This window comes from Musa acuminata, chromosome BXJ1-10, assembly GCF_036884655.1.
Source record: "Musa acuminata AAA Group cultivar baxijiao chromosome BXJ1-10, Cavendish_Baxijiao_AAA, whole genome shotgun sequence".
In the NCBI taxonomy this organism is placed as follows: domain Eukaryota; kingdom Viridiplantae; phylum Streptophyta; class Magnoliopsida; order Zingiberales; family Musaceae; genus Musa; species Musa acuminata.
In genome coordinates, this window is record NC_088336.1 from 13205930 (window position 1) to 13228787 (window position 22858).

Sequence of the window (22858 nt, forward strand, 5' to 3'; positions counted from 1 at the left end):
GCCTTAGATCACTACTTACATGATACATCATCTTAATATAACATTTATGATACTTACATTATTGCATAGTAACATTCAAAAGTTTACAATATTAAAGAGAATCTGATATTGCATCATTGCATGGTAACATTCAAAAGTTCATAACATTAAAGAGAATCCGACATTGCATCGTTGCATGGTAACATTCAAAAGTTCGCAACATTAAAGAGTTCACAACATCAAAAGTTCGTATCATTAAAGAGGTCGTCAACTTCTCCCCCTTTATCATCAATAAAAAGACATTCATTAGCTATTCAGGTGGTGGTAAATCAAAATGTCAAAATATAGTATTAAGTTATCGATGAATTTGTTGCAACTCAGTTAAGATTTGATTTTGATATAGTTCAAATCGATCCATTCGAGTCCTTATGGCATCAGCAGATGAAGAGGGTGCTTGCTCTATTGGAAGTGTTGTCTCAAAGGGACCAGTAGGAGGAGATTAATTTTTCCTAAATATTGGTGTTTTAGGTTCTGGATCTGGTGGGGGGGGGGATCAATCTTTCTAGGTAATCTAGTCCAAGTCTCATTTCTAATTATACATCTTAATCTTTTAGCAGGTTTCTATTTATGATATTAAACCTATCTATTTTCAAGATTTCTTCGTCAGGTGGAATGACTATATCATGTGCATGAATTGGTCTAGTGATCAAGCCACCATACGGAAGCATCATATCTTTTTTTGATAGTTCAATTATGTTTTGTTGTATTTGGTAACCAAAATAGTTGTCATATTTTTTTATAATCCAATACATCATTCCTAATTCTATTTGACTAACTTTATCATGATAATATTATTTTGGAAGTATAATACTTATCAAAATATGATGAAGTAATTTGGTGTTGTAAGGTAGTAAATGTTCACAACTTTTTGGAAGGATGGACAAGTTTGGATTATCAAATATGGTACCTAAAGCTGCAGAATAAGTGGTCCCAACTAATTCTTCATCCCATTGTCCTTTAAAGTAATAACCTCTCCTTTTCTCCGCAATTCCTATGAGGTTACAAATTATGCTATTCATAATAGGTATGTGATGTCCTAAGAGATAAGTGGATACCCTATCGTATTCATCCACATGCAAATTATTGTAAAACAACCTAACAAGTCAAGGATAAATAGGTTCACTTATTTGAAGAATTGGGAGGATATCTAAGTTAGCAAACCATTGAATTGGTTCTATATTACTCAATTCCTCTAGATCTACATATTTACACTTATGAACATTTCTAGATTCAATGGTTGGGAATTTAAGGACATGTTGAGGAGAATCAAAGAGTAGGGAATTATAGGTTTCATCTAATCTCCTCTTCCCTTTGTCCCTTGAGGATCTTCTAGAAGTCATGGAGACTACATTTATCAAGAATAAATAAGAGGCAAGAATAAGTAATGCAATGAGAGAAACAATTTGGTTTAGGAATTACCTTAGTAGTTTAACCTTCTTGTGACCACCAAAGGGGGTTTGAGATTGATCCTTGGTTTGGTAAAGAATGAGGATTCTCTTGGGTTACTAGAGGGAGAGTAAAAGGAAGTAGGGATTTAGAGAGATATAGAGTGAGTTGGGGTCAGTTCTACCACCAGCCCTAACTTGTGTTTATATAGGGCAAGTTGCAGGCGGTGGTACAGCTAGCTAGGTGATGATACCGCCTACAGGTAGTGAGTATTGGCGATGCTACCGCTAATCCAGTGGTGCCACCGTTGGTGCTCTATCTTGCTTTTAGTTTTCTAGTAGTTTATTTTTGAGATGCGATGCAAACATTGAGCAAGATCTTTATCATTACATGGTGCAAACATCATATCAAGTTATTGAAGTTCTACTTTCATAAGAGGAGAAAATTCATATGGAAAAATTCACATAGCTTATCAAACATACCATAGATCCATGAATCAAATCTTTTCTCAAGTGAAAAAATAATAATAAATGATTTCGAAAAAGATATCTCAATTTAGAAAATCCGGAGAGAACAATTTAAAGAAAAACTCATGTATCAGAAAAATTTAACATACCTAATTCTCTTCTTATAAAATCAAATTATTCCTCATTCAAAGGTTTTATAAAAATATCAGCTAATTGATTTTTGTATTAATAAATTCTAGAGATATGTCATGGTTATTAACATGATCTCTTATAAAATGATGCCTAATATCAATATATTTAGTTCTAGAGTGTTGAATAGGATTTTTTGTTAAGCATGTTGTACTAGTGTTATCACATTTTATAGATATGTTTTTTAGGTGAATTTCATAATCCTCTAAAGTGTATTTTATCCATATAACTTAAGCACAGCATGTACCTACTGCTACTATATATTCGGCTTCGGTTGTAGATAATGCAACCGAGTTTTGTTTCTTGGAAGACCAAGAGACAAGTGTGTGTCCTAAAAGTTGACACATTTTAGATGTGCTTTTTCTATCTATTTGGCAGCCAGCAAAATCGGTATCCGCATAACCAAGTAATTCAAAGTTTTTAGATTTTGGATACCATAATCCTAGTTTAGAAGTTCCTTTTAGGTATCTAAAATTTCTTTTAATAGCTTTTAAGTAAGATTACTTTGGGTTAGATTGAAACATAGCACATAATCCAACATAAAACATGATATTCGGTCTTATTGATGTAAGGTACGATAAACTACCTATCAGAGCCCTATAGATTTTCTAATCAAAACATTCTCCATTAGTATCCATATTTAATTTTATGGAAATGCTCATTAGTGTATTAATAACTTTAGCACTATCCATCTTGAATCGTTGAATCGTTTGAGCAAATCTAATATATATTTGGTTTAACTAAGAAAATTTTCATCACTTAATTGCTTGATTTATAATCCTAAGAAAAAGTTTAATTCACCCATTAAGCTCATTTCAAACTTTTGACTCATACTCTTGACAAATGATTCGCATAAGAATTCATTTGTAGAACCAAAAGTAATATCATCAATATAAATTTGAACAACAAGAAAATTATTTTTAATAAAAATTTAGTATCAACCTTGCCTTTAGAGAAATTATTTTGGATAAAAAATGAGCTAAGTCTTTCATACCAAGCCCTTGAGGCTTATTTTAATCCATAGAGAGCTTTAGTCAATTTAAACACAAGATTCAAAAAATTATCATTTTCAAATCTGAGAGGTTGTTCAACATAAACTTCTTCGGAAATAAAGTCATTAAGATAAGCGTTTTTGACATCCATTTAAAATAACTTAAAGTTATTATAACTAGCATAGGCAAGGAGCATCCTTATAGCTTCTAATCTTACCATAAGAGCCAAGGTTTCTTCATAATCGATACATTCTTCTTGGTTGAAACCCTTGGCCACTAATCTAGCCTTGTTTGTAACCATGATACCAAATTCATCTTGCTTGTTTCTAAAGATCCATTTAGTACCAATAACTAAATGGTCACTATGTCTCAGAACAAGCTCCTACACCTCATTTCTCTCAAATTGGTTCAATTCTTCTTGTATTACGATAACCCACGAATCATCTTTCAGGGTCTTGTCAATGCATTTAGGTTCAATTTGAGAAAGAAAAGCGACGGCGGCATAAAAATTTTTAAGAGAAGAACAAGTTTGAACCTTTTTTGATGTGTCTCCTATGATTAGCTCCTTAGGATGAGCATCTACATACTTCTATTCTTTGGGTAAGGATGTTTCAGAAGAAGATGTATCTAAATTGCTAGTTAGAGGAGAGGGTTCATTTAAATTCAAAGCATCAAAATTAAGATCATCATCAAACTCATTTTTCTTAAATTCGGAGACTTCATTAAAGATAACATGAATAGACTCTTCTATGACCAATGTTCTTTTATTAAAAACACGAAAGACTTTTGAAATAGAAGAATAACCAAGAAAAATGTCTTCATCGGATTTTACATCAAACTTTCCTAAGGCATCTTTTTCATTCAAGATAAAATATTTATAACCGAAAACTTTAAAGTATGAAACATTGGGTTTTTTGTCATTCCATAATTCATAAGGAGTTTTGGAAAGTAAAGGTCTTACTAGAATCATATTCATGACATAGTATGTCGTATTAATAGCTTTAGCCCAAAAATATTTTGGTGGGTTATGTTCGTTCAACTTGATTCTTGTCATTTCTTCTAAATTTCTATTTTTTCTTTCTACTACTTCATTTTGTTGAGGATTTCTTGGAGTAGAGAAATTATAGTTGTATCCATTAGATTCAAACAAATTTTGAATGGTTTTGAAATTTGCCACCGTGATCACTCCGAATTGATGAAATAATAAAGCCTTTTTCATTTTGAACAAGTTTACAAAACTTAAAAAAATACTTAAAGCAATCACTTTTGTGTGCCAAGAAGAATATCCAAGTGTATCTATTATAATCGTCCACATTTACAAGGCGTATTTGCTACCTCCTAGGCTTGATATATCAATTGGTCCAAACAAATCCATATAGATCAATTGCAATAGTCTAGAGGTGCTTATTTGATTCTTTGGTTTGAAACTACTTTTTATTTGTATTCCTAATTGACATGCATCACATACATTATCTTTAACAAACTTAATTTTAGAAATACCTCTTACACATTCTTTAGATGAGATTTGAGAGATTATTTTCATGCTAGCATAACCTAACCTTCTATGCCAAAGCCAAGCATCATAATACAAAACTAAAAAATATATTTTATTACAACGATCATCAATGTCAATAGTGTATACATTATTTTGTTTTAGGGTAATCATAAAGGTATTTTTGTGTGGTTGTTCAATAATGCAAGCATTGAATTCAAATCTAATGATGTATCCTTTATCACATTATTGACTAATGCTCAAAATATTATGCTTTAAGCTATTAACAAACAATACATCTTTAATCAAAAAGTTGGATTTCTTACCTATGGTTCCTTTGCCAATGATTTTACCATTGTTGTTGTCTCCGAATGTGACATACCCTTCGTCTAGGCTAGTGAGCTTAAAGAATTGAGATGGATCTTCAGTCATGTGCCTTGAGCATCCACTATCAAGGTACCATCTCTTACTCCTAGCTTGTGATGATAAATATTTTTAGAAAAAAGGATGATTTTTAGGAACCTATTTGACCTTGGGTGCCTCAAAAATCGATTGACTTAACTTATCATTTTACATGGAGTTCTTTACGGTTCCTTTAGGAACCCAAATCAATTTTATGGGCTACATCTCTTAAACAAACATTTATAAGCAACATGTCCAAATTTAAAACAAAAGTTACATTTGTTTCGGGGTGAAACATGCAATGTTGGGCCTTTAACAAAGATGGTTGGATTTTTATGAATGTTACTCACAAAGCCATTTCCATCTCTTCTATGAATATGATTCTTACATACAAGGATCATGTTTAAGGATTTGCTACTTATTTCAAATTTTTTTTAAGGTTTCATGCAGTTGTAAATTCTCCTTTTCAAGCATTTCTAATTCATCACATTTTGTACAAAGAGCTAAACTATCATCATGCTTAATTTTTAATCTATCAAAATCACTAACAAGAGAGGCATGCTCCCTTTTTAATGAATTATACTTTCTTCTCAATGTTCTACATTCATGAAACAATTCATGAAAATCACTTAAAAGCTCATTGAAATATAAATTTGCATCTAATGAACTACTTACCTCATCTCTGATAGCCATTAGTGCATAGTTGGCGATCTCCTTGTTGCTTTGTTCTTCGCCTTTGGAATCGCTCGAGTCATCCCATATCACTTTGAGCATATTCTTTTTCTTTGGTTTCTTCTTCTTTACTTGAGGACATTCATTTTTGAAATATCCTGACTTCTTGCATTCGTAGCATATAACTTATTCTTTCTTGGGTTTAATTTTATTTTTAGTGTCATTTTTAGATGTATTTCTTTTTTATGAATTTTTTAAACTTTCTTATCAAGAGTGCCAAGTCATCATCATAGTCCTCGTCACTTGAATTTTCTTTCAAGTGGTCTTCATGAGTTCTTAGTGTCATATCCTTCCTAATCTTTGGAATGTCATTTTCAAGCTCTTTATGAGCATTGCAAGTCATCTCATAGGTTATTAATGACCCAATAAATTCCTCAAAAGGGAAATTATTCCAATCTTTGGCCTCTTAAATGGCTGTTACTTTAAGGTCCCAACTCTTTGGAAGGGATCTCAATATTTTATTAACAAGTTCAAATTTCAAAAAATATTTGCCAAGAGATGACTTGCAATACGTAAGTATGAACTAAAGAGATGACAAGTTTAAAGTTCGAAAAACTATTGACGACATCCGTAAAACGGGTGTACATGTCAATAATAGTTTTACTTGGCTTCATCTGAAACAATTCATAAGTATGAACTAAAAGATTTATCTTATACTCTTTTACTGTACTAGTGCCTTTGTTAGTGATTTCGAGTGTATGCCAAATATCGAAAGTCGTTTCATAAATAGACACTCAATTGAACTCGGTTTTATCTAAAGCGTAAAACAAGGCATTTGTAGCCTTAGCGTTTAAAGCGAAAGTCTTCTTTTTCAACTCATTCCAATCATTCATTGGAAGAGAAGATTTTTGAAAGTCATTTTTCACGATGTTTCATAACTCAAAATCCATAGAAATTAGAAAAATCCTCATTATAGTCTTTCATCTGTCCCATTGAACATGGGTGGATGTGTAATTAAGTGACCCTCTTGGTTGTTGGCAAATGTCATCTCTCTTGGGTTTCAAACCAAAATGAGAGTGACCTTGCTCTAATACCAATTGTTAGGATCAAGAGCGACACTAAGAGGGGGGGTGAATTAGTGCAGCAGAAAAATCATCAATTTTGTAAGATATTCATTCGTTGAAAACTAAAAAAAGTGCTTGACTTTAGAGTAAATGAAACTAGCAATTAACTTAGAAAGTAATAGCAGTAATAAAAAGCAGAATGAAAATGAGCACCCCGAAATTTATAGTGGTTCGATCGTTATGACCTACATCTACTTCTAATTCCTCCTCCGTCAATGTCACTAGCATCCACTAATAGTCTTCCTTCAATGGGTGAAGACCAACCACCCTCTTTACAGCATTTTCTCCTTTTTACGGGTTTAAAAGATAATCCTTACAAGCCTCACACCTCTCTTGAATGATCACAAGACTTAAAAAGAGAGGAGGAGGACTCTTAGCACTTTTACAACACTTAACACCCCAAGACTTCAAGATTTTGTTCACACTTTCATGCTTTTTATGCAGAAAAGGGTATTTATAGGCCCCAATGGTTTCAAAATTGGAGTCAAAATGTGTCTAATCTCAGATTTTCAGGGTACTAACGGTACCACCGTCATTATTGGGTGGTACTACCGCTTGCAGACTAACACTGGACGGTACTACTGCTTAATTTGGGTGGTACGATTGGCTGACAGAGCTCGGAGACGGAGCCCTAGTAGTACCACCACTTGGCAGCATTAACCGCCGACGGTACCACCGCCCAAACCACCTAGGAGATTGAGTCTCAAGCGGTGCCACCACCGGTCGTAACTTCAAGTGCTGAATGGGCTGTTCAACTGGCCCAATTCAGCCCTATTAAAGGCCCAATTGGCCCCTAACTGAGTTATTGGGATAACATCCTAATCCTAACTCAACTTATAGTCTAACTATGATAATTAAGACTTTTAACTAAGCAATCTCTGTTTGGTATGCCAATTGTTCTCACGACGAACTTCTGACGAACTTTCGGCGAACTTCCGGTAAACTTCTCGGTGAACTCCCGATGAACTCTGAGTGAACTCCCAACGAACTCCCGATGAACTTCCAGTACATAGTCCAAATCTTCGACCTATCATCTAATATTTGACTCCAGCCCAACATCTTACTTTATGCCTTCATTGCTATCATAATTAATCCTGCAACACTTATCTCCACATATAGATTAGATCAATAATTTATCAATTAATTTCATCATCAAAATCTGAGATTCAATAAATAACCCTAGCTCTAGTACATCGTTAATATTTTAAATTAGATGAGTCTAAATCAAATTACTCAAGCTAACATATATAATGTTTGAAACTAATACACTTAAAAAAACTTGATTCGTCATGGTTTCAAGACTTTGGTATGCTATGATAGAAAAGAACCTAAGTGTATTCAATAGAGATTTTAAATTATCTTCTTAAAAAATAAAAAATTTTATTACATCAAATGATAAACATGATACTTATACATGCACTTGAACCTACAATATATCACTTATATAATTAAAAACTTAACTGAAAAATGGTTAAGATTCATTTTAGAACATGTGGCCTTTGTCATTGACCTCTTAAGCTCTTATGGTTTACTTATATCTAAAATAACCCTTATATTTTCAAAAACATAGTATATAAATCTTTCCTATTAAGTCTTAGTTAAGAGACGTTAGAGTCTGCTTACGTGATATACTAACTCACAATAAATTATTAATATAATTACACATATAATTTAAGTTTTAAAAAAGATTAAGATCTATTTTAGCCCCTATAGTTTTGGCTATGGACCTTTTAAGCTCTTATGGTTTACTCATGTATAAAATAACACTTATATTTTAAAAAATATAGCATGTAAGTTCTTTTCGTCAAGTCTGATTTAACAAAGATTGAGTATACTTACATGGCATACTAATTCATAATTAATCATTAATATAATGATACGTGTAATTTAAATTTAAGAAAAACTAAAATCACCATCAATGACAGGAGGAGGTGTCATCTTGAAATTGACCACCACTAGCAACACCGAGTCGCTGCTGCCTAGTAGGGCATTATATGCACGTAGCCTCTCTTTCACTAGCGACGAGCTCAAGAGCTTCTAATCTTGCCTCAGGTGGATGTGCATTGATGAGTTTGACGCTAGGCACATAGTGATCTCCTAGTCTCTCTTCCTCCTAAGTGTCTTAGTCTCCACCGTCTTTCACTTCGTCCTCTCCTATACCCTCACCCATCACACCTACGATGTGGTGGTCCAGTTCTCCCTCACATTCGGCCTGTCCTACCTTTGATTCTTTGCGAGGGAGGTGGCTTATAAGGTATGGTGATACTCGTCGAGATCGGAGTGGGTGTCGTTCGCGGTGGCGGGCAGTGACATGGTAGGCAACGTGGTGGCATGCACTATAGAGCTGACGAGTGACATTTGGTAGATCCAACTCGCCAGCTCCATGGTGCATGCCACCACATCGCCCATCACAATGTTGCCCTCTACCATAAATGGCACCCGCTCCGATCCTGATAAGTATCACCATATCTTGTAAGCCACATCCCCTGTGAAGCATGGTATCACGAAGATAGAGAGTAGACAGAAGGAGCAATTGAGCTAGTCTATGTAGCCCTCCCATGCCCACTCGCTCTCTCCGACTAGCTTATCGAGGAAGAGGAAGCAATGAAGGCCATAGCGGCAGATGAAAGCGGACTAGCAAAGGTTAGAGAGGCCGAAGGAAAAGGTGAGGGAGAGTTGGACCACCACGCCATATGTATGGTATGGCTGGTGGGGTTGTAAGAGAGGACGAAATGGGATGCGGTGGAGATGAAGATGCCCAAGAGAATGAAGAGGGACTAGGAGACCACTATGTACTTAGTGTTAGACTAGTTGATGCACATGCTCCTAAAGTCGGATCGGAAACTCCTAAGTTCATCGTTAGTACGAGAGTGGCTTTATGTGTATGATGCCCTGCTAAGTAGCAGTGGCTCAATGCTACTACTAGTGGTCGCTTTTATGACGACGCCTCCTTCCGCCATTGATGGAGGTCTTATTTTTTAATTTAAATTATATATTATTATATTAATAATTTATTATGAGTTAGTATGTCATATAAGCAAACTCTAATGTCTGTTAACTCAAACTTTAATTTTTTAAAAATATAAATATTATTTTAGACGTAAGTAAACCATAATGACTTAAGAGATCCATGACCAAAACCGTAAGGACTAAAATAGACCTTAATTATTTTTTAAACTTAAATTATATGTATCAATATATTAATTATTTATTATGAGTTAACATATTATGTAAGCAGACTTTAACGTTTGTTAACTTAAATTTAATGGGAAGGATTTATATACTATGTTTTTAAAAATATATAAATTATTTTAAATATAAATAAATCATAAGGATTTTAGACATCTATTATGAAAATTACATAAGTTAAAATGAATCTTAAAAAAATATTACCACTCATTTGAAGTCTCGCTCAAAGTGAGTGGTAATCCGATCGGTTCAAACCCCTAATATCAGATTCCATGGGTGGAATTGTGCAAATTTGCTTACGGCGAAACCCCAATCACCAAGGAGGGAAGGGGGCACACCCTCGTTGAAAGGTCTCTCTCTCTCTCTCTCTCTCTCTCTCTCTATGTGTCTCGATATGATGTGTGGTTGATAGAAATCACGTGAATCATTCATTGGAAAGAAAAATATTGTAATCAAAGTCAATCGAAGTCCCACAAGTAAACAAGATTGCAACTTTTTTGGTGTCACTTAATAGTCTTGCATGAAAATGAAATGTAGAATAGTAAAGAAACATAGAAGCATGCATGTTTCATATATTGGAACAGATACACATCACGCGTGTGAAAGTGGCGAGAAGCTCAGCATAGGATCCAAGTCCATGAGGGTCCCTGAACACCTCCAATCACCGTCGAGAATCTCTGCCAAATTATTCCACCTTGTTTACTCATCAAACACCAATGATGGCACCTTTACCTAACTAATTCAATGGCCTACATTTTGTACATTTCGTATTCTCTAATTCTTTATCTTTTGTTCAGTTCATATTTAGAAATGACAACAGATAACAGTCATTCGAACTCATCCTGAAACGAAAAAGTTGTTTAATATGATCTAAATGGATCGAAAAAAATATTAGTGACGGAAGAATATACAACATCAGCCAAATATCGATATGAGTCCATCTGAATTTCCTGATAATAACATCATCACTGTAGCACCATAGCCTATCTTAACAAATTGAAGAGTATCATGGGGCTTTGACAAGATGAAATCGATAACTCCCGCCCATGTAATGTGTCATTATGGTAGGTTAGTCATCACTTATGTTTTGTAGGTTCAATCTCAATCTATCATTACGGTAGCTCCTAGCACAAATAATGTGCATTATGACGGGTTTTCCTAACTACCTACCCTGATTATCTTGATTTATGTATTTCTTTGTCTCCATATATAAGCGATCCATCTTCGTCTAAGAGACAGGAAGAAGGGGATGAAAAGTACATTCCTCCCTATTAAGAAGAGGAAAAGGGTGTGAGAGAGTGTATGGTAACTAGAGATAATGCTCTTACCCTCCAACAAGACTCCTCATAACAAAAGAGGCATCCCCCCCGGTTACAAGGGAGGGCCTCCTCTCTTCGTTCAATTATACTATATTATTATTATTATTTTTGCTTTATTGCTATGACCTAGTATAGCTCTCTCTCATATTAATACATGATCTTTGACTAAAGGTAATTGCTAATCAATCCTCGACTCTCCTTCTTTTCTTATCTTACAAATCTCCTCTCAAAAGAGCATGTGCTTAGACAAAATATGTTAGTTGAATAGTATAGTATTGAAACGGACTCAATCGATTTTGCCACCTTGGATAAATGATTTTATATCTGACAATATGTATCCAACGGGATAGGCACGCTAAAGTAGTAGATAAATATTCCTATTCAAGTCTCTTGAAATGATGCGAGTCATCAATACCTTTTTATTTAGTCCAAAAAAGTTAAAATATCATACTAAGATTTAGCCTGGCCAACTCAATCATTTCTCTCTTTGGTTTGAATCAATCATAAAAAATAAGTATGAATAGAATTATATATATATATATATATATATATTTATATTTATGTATGTATGTAATGCACAAAAGTAAAAGAGGAGGTGAGGCTAGCTCCGGGGTGATGGCTCAATTGGTCGGTTAGTGTGCACGAGCCGAACCGACCGTGTGGCTCGACCACCGAAGCATTTGCTCGCGGTGAAGCAAGCACACGAGGAGGCGCCTTCGCAGACCCCATTAAACTAACACACCATACGTGCATATATACTTGGGAGAAGAAAGCTACGGGCGACCACAGATGTGGGTGGTGGACAGCATGGAATCCCAGTCCCAGATGGGCCTCACTTCCTCTTCAGCTCTCTCTCGTTTCGTCTCAGTGTTTACATTATGCCCAGCTTTAGTTTGTTGTATGTGAAAAACACTGTCATCTTCATCATCGTCATCCAGTAAATGATCTTCGGTCTATACATACTCTTCAATCAGACATTCATCCACCTCTTTCTTTCTTTTCTCTCTCTCCCTGCAACTTTCCCTTCTCTATGTTCCAGTCAACCAGGTTGTTCTCCTCCCCCCACCCCTCTCTCTCTCTCTCTCTCTCTAGCGAATTATTTAGGCTAGCTACTTTGCTCAACCTTCTCTCCGCCCTTCCCTCTTCACTCTCAATAGGAAGCTGTTACACAAACCCAACAGCCTCCTCTCTTCTTCTTCCTCCTCTCCTGCTATGGCAGATCCCTACTCTAATTTCTACAAACTCTACAGCCACTACCCTCTCATCTCCGATCCATCCTTCCCACCAGCTGCGTTTCAATCCTACAGCTTCAGCACACACAGCTCACTCCCGCCGCATCCTCCATCTCCTCCCCTTAGAGAAGCCCTCCCTCTCCTGAGCCTCAGACCCACGAGGCACCAAGAGGAGGAGGAGGACACCTCGTGCAGTGCCTCCGCCGGAGGGAGTAGGAACAAAGCCGCGCGTGACGATGATGAAGCTGATGATGAAGTTGGTGGCGTGACTGTGGCTCTCCACATAGGCCTACCGAGCCCTGGTGCAGTTGATCTGGTATCAAGACTCCCCCCAACCTCAGAAGACAACGCACAAAAGGAAGAAGAAGAAGGTGATGATGTCGTTACCTCAGGCTACCCTTCCAATTCCTTAGGGAGGCTCAACAAAGGCCAGTACTGGATTCCCACGCCTTCTCAAATCCTTATTGGACCTACCCAGTTCTCTTGCCCTGTCTGCTACAAGACTTTTAATAGATACAACAACATGCAGGTAATCCAATTTCTTCCCCCTTTTTCTTGGACACCTTGACATACATGCCTTTTGTTTCTCATCTTGAACCTTCAAGATTTTCTGTATTCCGAGATATATTCTTCTGCATGGTAAAGGTCTGTGTAGCTATGTGGCACTTGTCTCCATCTGCTACTGCAGGCCGCTGAGATGGATCCTGGAAACTATCCCTCCTTTTTATGCGATTGAACTTGGCATACGCTATGTTCCTCATACCTTTGTTGTTTCCGGGAGCTGTCCATATGTACATGAAGCATTGGTTGTCGTGATAATTCTCAAATAATCTCTTTCGTTCTCCAAAAAGTCTGAAAATTCTGAAAAGAAATTGTAGTTCCCAGGTTGGCTCAGATAATCCGTAAAGCAAATCAGATTCTTTAGCATGCTCAGCCCGTATGAACTCAGGAACTCGAGTCCATATGAATCCTCAACTGAGTTGCTTTCCCAGAAGATTGAGAGGCGATCTGCACCTCTCTCTCTCTCTCTCTCTCTCTCTCTCTCTCTGGATTCTCATGATTTCCCTTGTTTCTCGCAAGAGTTCAGATTGCAACAGATCAAAAAGAGAGTTGCAGACTTGTGTCAGTATAACTCTTGAACAGAACCTTCATGTCAAGAAGAACAATATTTTCCTGACACAATAAGGGCTACATCGCGTCCACAATATATATATACATATATATATATATATATATACATATATATATATATATATACATATATATATATATATATATACATATATATATATATATATATACATATATATATATATATATACATATATATATATATATATATACATATATATATATATACATATATATATATATATAATATATATGTTTCTTTGAGCGACTCATCGAAAATATAGTTCAACTCCACCGACTCCCAGCTAGAAATGTCTTTTATTTTTCTTATTCCTTGGATTTCTTATGGAATTACTACTACATGGCATGCTAGATTTAATAACCGACTATATATAGTAACACAAATATAATATAAAAAGAAAATTTAGCTCAAATAGATTCAGGAGTTATATTTCCGTCTTATTTAGCATCTTTGTTTCTGAAGATAATGTATGTAACATGCCATTGATCTCATGATCAGTCATTCTGCCATTGTGATGTAACAATATAGATGCACAAGTGGGGGCATGGATCACAGTATAGGAAGGGACCAGAGTCTCTAAGAGGCATCCAACCGACGGCCATGCTGAGGCTTCCGTGCTACTGCTGCGCGCCTGGCTGCAGGAACAACATAGACCATCCAAGATCGAAGCCATTGAAGGACTTCAGGACCCTCCAAACTCACTACAAAAGGAAGCACGGCATCAAGCCGTTCATGTGCCGGAAGTGCGGAAAGGCCTTCGCAGTGAAAGGAGATTGGAGAACCCATGAAAAGAACTGTGGAAAACTGTGGTACTGCATCTGTGGCTCCGACTTCAAGCACAAGAGATCGCTGAAGGACCACATCAAGTCCTTTGGGCATGGCCATGCTGCTTACGGCATCAACTGCTTCGAGGAGGAAGACGATCCATCGTCGGAGATCGAACAAGATTGCCACCAACTAAATGAGTGTCACCGGGGTCCTGTAAATCAATGAAGGTATACATTGGTATCTCCCTTACCTGGTTCGTGCTTGTGTCCATAATGTAATGAAGCAAGATAAGAGTCTCCGGTTGCTACGTTTAGGGCACATATGAACTGCCTCATTTCTTTTCCTTGTTCGGACGAGCTTGTATGTCCATCTGCAGTGCTTTATTTCTTGTTCTGATTCAGTTCTCTCTCTCTCTCTCTCTCTCTCTCTCTCTCTCTCTCTCTCTCTCTCTCTCTCTCTCTCTAACCCGAGAACTTAGTGCTCCAGGAAGAGAAAGCAATTTGCTCGTGTGTTGATGATGTCTGTTCCTCTGATACATAATAGATTCTACTTACCAATTCTCGGTAGGGCAATGCTTTGTGGTTACTGCTTCATTATTCCTTCTCTTCTCCTTTGGATTCTGGACAAGTAGCCCATCAGCAGTGAATGGTGTTTACTTTTGACTCATGGCAATTAAGTTGTGGATGTCCTTTTCTTCTTTCTTCATATTTCTGTTAACATGAGGTGCGCAAACACATGCACGAGAGAGAGAGAGAGAGAGAGAGAGAGAGAGAGTATAAATGAGGATGCTTTTTGGTATGTGACATTCCTTTGTTTTGTTTCGTATTCTTCTTTTACATCAATATTTGAAATGTATGTTTGGGGAAAATCCTATTCTTCCTTCTCCAAAATGTGAACTATGGAGACTTAAGTGTTGACCAAATGGCACAAGAGCGTCTCTATAACTTTAATCAAGGGAAGTCAAGGTATTTATGTTAGTCTCTTAGTTTTTCATTCAATTAGAAATTTTGGATTGATTTTAAATTAGTTCTAAGATTAATTCTGAGATGTTCAAGAGGAAATTATATATCATTTAAGGCAAGATTCAAATGTAATTTACAGAGTTCAGTAGGAAGGGTTTTAAAGAATGTTGTGTTCATTTTCTCTTTACAAATTTCATGGATGAATGAAAAATTTCTTATTTTTTTAAAAAATATGGCATTCAATTGTCCTAAGAGTCTTTAATTTTTTTTAATTTTAATCTGATCATGAAAAATGAAGAGGCAATGTCGCTTTACAGAAAAAACCTAAAAAATTAATATTTAATTATTTTATAGATATTCTATGTATCTCAAGGTCTTAATGTAAAAAAGATAAAAGAAAAATAATTCAAGTAGAATTTTTTTTATAGATCTAGAAGAAGTGAAGAAGCTTATTCACTGGTTTATATGAGAGGAGGCATTTGGATCCAAGTCTGAATTAACCCAAAGAAGAGTCTTATTCCTTGTGTGTGTGTGTGTGTATATACATATATATACATATATATACATATATATACATATATACATACATATATATACATATATACATACATACATACATACATACACATATATATATATATATATATATATATATATATATATATATATATATATATATATATATATATATATATATATATATCCTTTAATGCTCTAAAGGGCCTTTTCCTTTTTATGCCAACTTTTTATTTTTTTTTTAAGGAATTCTTGTAGTAGTGAATTCCTAAATTTTTTTATTCCGTTTGACTCTTTGGACATAATATTTATGTTCCTTAGATGTCTACTTGGGTGATAAATTTTAATCAAAAGTGTAAAATGCAAGGACGCACATTCAGAACCGTGAGGGCTTTCCAAAGTGTTCCATTTCAGTTAGAGATTAGTATTCTCAGTGTATTAACTTTCAATTGATGATTTATTTGTTTCATTTATGTTTATCATCCATTAGGCCAATAATTGACATGAGAAAATGGTATTTTCAATCTTTGAGGAAATGATTAGCGATGGGAGTATCAACTCATCAACAAACCATTTCTTCTCCAATTTAACAAAACAATATCTATCTTAAGAGTAATGTACTAATAAATCAATTTCTAAGTAGGGCTGCCTTGCAAACCATGATTCTTGTATTACTAACCTTATGATTATTGATCTTTATTTACATAATGCGTTGTATCATGGGGTAAATTCATGTGGATCACTTCCTGAAAGTAGTCACTTGTTGAGAACTATATCTTTGAGAAGATAGATACTGCTTTACGATAACTTCCTCAAATCAAATCTCTCTTATCGTAAGCATCATATGCAAACTAAGATAGGAGGCGTATTAAGGGTAAGATCACTTCCAACACTCAAGTCAAATTTAGGTTTTACTTGAGGATTAGAAATAAAGTTTTATATTTCGAATCATATTTGCTAATCTCATATTCATAGAGTGACGATGAGATATTTCGAATAAGAAATATTTCAAGCAATGTTCCTCCTCGCTCATTCATGTTAAACAAGTTAGGCATGACATACTAGACTCTGCTCGTCCTTTGTAAATTAATCCGAAATATTAGTCATATTAATATGTTATTCTCTCTCTTTTGGATCTCGATATTAAAACTGAGTGCTTGAGGTACTTCCAAAAATAAGCTTCTCCCTTCCAGCTATCCTGGTTTTTTTTCTCTCTCATATTCTATGATCTTCAATCACTTCATACGACACATGGAATGAAATAGATCTCTCAGAATGATTGGTCTATCTACCGACCAAACCTATCCCCTGGAGGGAGGAAGAGGGGAAGAAAAATGTAGTCACGTCATACGACACATGGAATGTAAGGATTTGGACTGCGAACGGCTTGGAATGATTCATGAACACCTTCGTTGCAGATTGATTACGTTCCGAGAGAGAGAGAGGAGGGGTGGGGGGTGGGGCGGGCAGTGAACACGAGGCTGGCATGTGGAGAAGTCATATCAAACCACAGTCATCATCCGTGCATCAGTTGGCGTATGGGAGGAGGCCATCCAAGGCAAACGATTTCCTTACGCTTCCTCCACTCGTCCTTTTCAATGGTCCATCACATATTCTTCCTTCTTTGGTTGTCCGCGAACCGTGAATTTTGTATCCGAGGATGATCCAAAGTGACCTTATATGATTTTGGCATGGAGCTAAGAGCATTTGTAAGAAATTATTGAAACCAACTTGTGTTTCTAAATCATTATAATATAAATACAATAAAAACTGATACAGAAACAAAATAGCGTACCTTCAACCATTGTCGTCAAGAATTTCTGTAAAGGTTTCTTCTTGAACTTTGGTACTTCTCGGCTCAGAACTCTCGCTTTAGATGGTGTAGGAAAGTCTTTCGCTTCAAAAAGATGATTGAGCCCAAGGACCAAAATTCTCATGTATATATAGATGTTCTCCCATCAAGAACATTTATTATCACCAAATCATAACGTTCAAGAATTAATTCAAATTTGTAACGTTTGGACCATAATTAAGAACTTTAATGATATTAAATATTCAATTTAATAATAACGGTTTCATGCATAAAGAACAAAAAACTGAAATCATTTAAATCATAATAAATGAAGAAATTCATGATAATAAATTATGAATCATAATGAGAACAGTTATATTATTATTAAATTAAATATTTAATAATAACGGTTATATTCTCCCACTTGGTTCATACGTTTATCTTAATAATTTGAATTAATTTTTCTTGAACAACTCTCTTAAGAAATAAATACACGAACCATAGCGATAAGTCCGCTAAGAGCGAGTATTATCATCCATGTATCACGATGTATTTAGTTTCTTAATCTTAATATGGCAATATTACTTAATGAATAAACCTTATGTTTATTCTTAGTCCAGTAATAATATATTTTCTCAAAATAATGTGCACATGAATGAGAAAATTACATAATATATAAGAATTTCAATATCATTACAAAGTGGAACCAAGTCTCATTTTCTCTATATGATCCTTGAATTTCAGAGGTGGCATGCCTTTAGTCAAAGGATCAACAATCATCAATTCAGTGCTAATATGCTCAATGACCACTTTCTTTTCCTTTACACGTTCTCTTATGGCTAGATACTTAATGTCGATATGTTTACTTTGACTTCCATTTTTATTATTTTTAGCCATAAAGACAGCAGTTGAATTGTCACAGAAAATTCTTAATGGCTTAGAGATAGAATCCATGATTCTAAGCCCAGAAATGAAACTCTTAATCCATACACCATGTGAATTAGCCTCAAAACAGGAGACAAACTCAGCTTCCATGGTAGAAGTAGCAATCAAGGTCTGCTTAGCGCTTCTCCAAGAAATAGCTCCACCGGCCATCATAAAAATATATCCTGATGTTGATTTACGAGAATCAACACAATCGGCAAAGTCTGAATCTGAGTAAGCAATCACATCCAGATTGTCTGTATGTCTATACATAAGCATGTAATCTTTGGTTTCTTGTAGATACCTTATCACTTTCTTTGCAGCTCTCTAGTGGTCCATACTTGGATTACTCTGATATCGACCTAGCATCCCCACAATAAATGCAATATCAGGTCTTGTACAGACCTGAGCATACATAAGGCTTCCTACGATAGAAGCATATGGGATGTTTTTCATTGATTCCCTTTCAAAGTTGTTCTTTGGGCATTGATTCAAATTGAACCTATCACCTTTCACAATGGGAGCAACACTTGGTGAACAATCCTTCATCCGAAATCTTTCTAAAAGTTTATCAATATAGGTTTCTTGTGATAGACCTAAAATGCCTCGAGGTCTATCTCTATGGATCTTAATGCCAATAACATAAGATGCATCACCCATATCCTTCATATCAAAATTTTTAGAAAGGAATTGTTTCACCTCATGCAGCAAACCCTTATCGTTGGTTGCAAGCAAAATATCATCTACGTATAAAACAAGGAAACATATTTTACTCCCACTAACCTTCTGGTATATGCATTGATCCATGGGATTTTCAACAAATCTGAATGAAGAAATCACTTCATGAAATTTAAAATACCATTGGCGGGAGGCTTGTTTTAAGCTGTATATAGACTTCCTAAGCTTGCAAACCAAGTGTTCACCAACACTAGAGGAGAAATCTTCAGGTTGTTTCATATAAACCTCTTCCTCTAGATCTCCATTTAGAAATGTCGTTTTCACATCCATTTGTTGCAATTCAAGGTCAAAATGAGCAACTAATGCCAAAATTATACGTAGAGAATCTTTCTTAGATACAGGAGAAAACGTCTCCGTATAATCGATTCCCTCTTTTTGAGTAAATCCCCTTGCAACAAGTCTTGCCTTATATCTCTCAATGTTGCCTAACGAATCATTCTTAGTTTTAAAGACCCATTTGCAACCGATAGCCTTTGCTTCATTAGGCAACTCTACAAGATCCCAAACTCCATTGCTCATCATGGAATTCATCTCTTCTTTCATGGCATCATGCCACAAATTTGACTCTTTGCAACTCATGGCTTGTGAAAATGTTTCAGGATCATTTTTTGCTCTAATATTATAATCAGATTCTTATAGATATACAACATAATCACTAGGAATAGCTGATCTTTTATTTTTAGTAGATCTTCTTAATGTTGTACCAATGGTTCCTTGAGGAACTTGTGGTTCAACTAGTTGTTCAGGAGCTTGTTGTAATTCCTGAACTGCTTGATCTATTAGAATACTATCAACAACTTATGGAATTTCAATGATTGGTTGTTCAGCACTAGTTTTTACTTGAGGAGTGCTATGAACTATAATCAATCTATCATTTGATGTGGAAGGTTGAGATTCTATATGATTATGTGCGAAAACTATGTTCTTGAAATGATCGCTCCCACCAATCACATCATCCTCAAGAAATTTAGCCTTTCTTGATTCCACAATCCTAGTTGTGTGAGATGGACAATAGAATCTGTAACCTTTGGACTTTTCGGCATATCCAATGAAATACCCACTGACAGTCCTTGGGTCCACTTTCTTCTCTTGTGGATTATATATCCTGACTTTAGACGGACATCCCCAAATGCGCATATGTCGCAAACTCGGTTTCCAACCTTTCCATAGTTCAAATGGTGTCTTTTGGACAGCCTTGGTTGGAACTCGGTTTAATATATACACAACCGTCTTTAGTGCTTCAGTCCACAAGAACTTAGGAAGACTGGAGTTGCTAAGCATACTCCGCACCATGTCTAATAAGGTTCGGTTTCTTCTTTCTGCAACACCATTTTGGTCTAGAGAACCAGGCATAGTGTATTGGGCAATAATCCCATGTTCTTGAAGAAACTTAGCAAAAGGACCAGGTGCTTGTCCATTTTCAGTATATCTACCATAATATTCTCCACCCCTATCTGATCTCACAATTTTAATTTGCTTACCACATTGGTTCTCAACTACAGCCTTAAAGACTTTGAAGGCATACAATGCTTCATTTTTGTTATGAAGCAAATATATATACATATATCGTGAGTAATCATCTATAAAAGAGATGAAGTATTTCTGACCATGTATGTCCATGTCTGGATAACATATATCAATATGAATTATCTCTAATAAGTTTGAACTCCTATTAGCACCTTTTTTGGACTTATTGGTCTGCTTTCCCTTAATACAGTCCACACAAGTCTTAAAATTAGTAAAATCAAGAGTACTAAGTACCCCATCTTTAACTAATCTCTTAATTCTCTCTATGGAGATATGTCCTAATCTCCGATGCCATAATATAGAGGAGTCCTCATTAATATTACACCTCTTAATGCCAGCATGAATATACATTGAACTTTGAGTATTATCATTTTGTAATAAAATACGATAAAGACCATCAGACAAAATATCATTCCCAACACAATTAGATTTATGTAATAAACAAAATGATGTGTCTTTAAAATTAAAGGAATACCTAAATGGTACGAGTCTGGAAACAGAAATTAAGTTTCGTGAGAAACTTGGTACATAAAAGGTTCTTTCCAATTTTAAAACAAAACCACTACTTAAAGTTAAAATGCATGTTCCAATTGCTTCCACATGTGAGCCCATCTTATTTCCTGATAAGATGCTTTGCTCACTTCCCACTGGCTTCCTTAGGTTTTGCATACCCTGCAAAGAGTTTACAATATGGATTGTTGATCCAGAGTCAATCCACCAGGTGTTAATATTAATATTGACCATATTAGATTCATAACATACATATGAGGTTGGTTTACCTTTCTTTTCAAGCCATTGTTGGAATTTCGTGCATTCCTTCTTCATGTGTCCCTTTCTTTTACAAAAGAAACACCTTACTTCTTTCTTGATATCAGCTTGGGGTGGTATTTTACCTTTTCCCTACTGATGAGCTTTCTGATTGGCTTGATGTTTGTCAGTTTTGTTTTTCCCTCGAGTGGTTACTACTAATGCATTCTCACCCAATTCAATCACTAGCCTCTCTTCTTCTTGAACACACATGGTCATTAATTCATTGATTGACCATTTATCCTTATGTGTATTGTATGAAATTTTAAAACGGCTATATTGAGGTGGAAGGGTGTTCAGAATATAGTGCACCAAGAAGGATTCTGACATATTAACCTCAAGTTTCTTAAGTTGAGCCGTAATATCTCGCATTTGCATTATGTGCTCACACACCCTTTATGTTGGTGAGTCTAAGGGATGAAAATTTCATAATAAAGGTACTTGCTAGTGCCTTATCCGAAGTGACGAATTGTTCATCAATAGCTTTTAGCAAGTCTCGGGCATTTTCATGCTGGTCAACAGAACCACATATGCCAGCAGTCATCTTAGTTTTGATAAACATCACGCTAAGCCGATTGGATCACTCCCATCGCTCATATAATGTGATCTCAGTTGGAGTGTTGGTATTAGTGACTATAGGTGGTTCGTCTTTCCTGATAGCATAATCGATATCCATCCACCCTAAATGAAGGAGAACCCTCTCCTTCCATATCTTATAGTTATCACCATTAAGTTCAGGAATATCACATCGAATATCAGAGAAATTAACAATTTGAGAAACTGCATAAAATCAAACATGCTTATGTCAAAATTTGAAGCTTAATAGACTAAATTACATGTTTTACCAATGTGAAACATGCAAAAAATATGAATCTCATGACATAAAAATTACATGTGGGCTAAATTCTTAATTCAAATAGATTCATATGGTCTTTATGATAAAACTATCAAATTATATTCCAATTCATAATCCCTGTGGGTAAATTATGAAAATAATCTGATATTTTATCCTGATTAATTATATTAAATATAATAAAAGATCCTGTGGGATAATAATTATTATATGAAATATAATCAGTCACAATATGATGTCTAATTACTTATGTGATCCTTATTTTAACTTTATATATAATTTTAATTAATTAAGGATGTTGTGGCTAATTCTTAA

At 35.3% G+C, this 22858-nt stretch overlaps 1 protein-coding gene across 1 annotated transcript; it reads left to right on the forward strand.

The window, feature by feature from the left end:
- The first annotated feature begins 12346 nt into the window (after positions 1-12346).
- Positions 12347-14824, forward strand: LOC135594874 (zinc finger protein WIP2-like). Its single transcript, XM_065085379.1, has 2 exons — positions 12347-13032; positions 14185-14824. The coding sequence occupies exons 1-2, from the start codon at positions 12484-12486 to the stop codon at positions 14647-14649; spliced, it is 1014 nt and encodes a 337-aa protein (XP_064941451.1). The 5' UTR covers positions 12347-12483; the 3' UTR covers positions 14650-14824.
- Positions 14825-22858: the final 8034 nt, after the last annotated feature.

Bases quoted from the DNA above. Each gene is read 5' to 3' on its own strand.
- LOC135594874 (XM_065085379.1), top strand. From the start codon at position 12,484: ATGGCAGATCCCTACTCTAATTTCTACAAACTCTACAGCCACTACCCT. The intron at 13,033-14,184 runs GTAATCCAATTT...GTAACAATATAG, and splicing joins ATAGATACAACAACATGCAG to ATGCACAAGTGGGGGCATGG.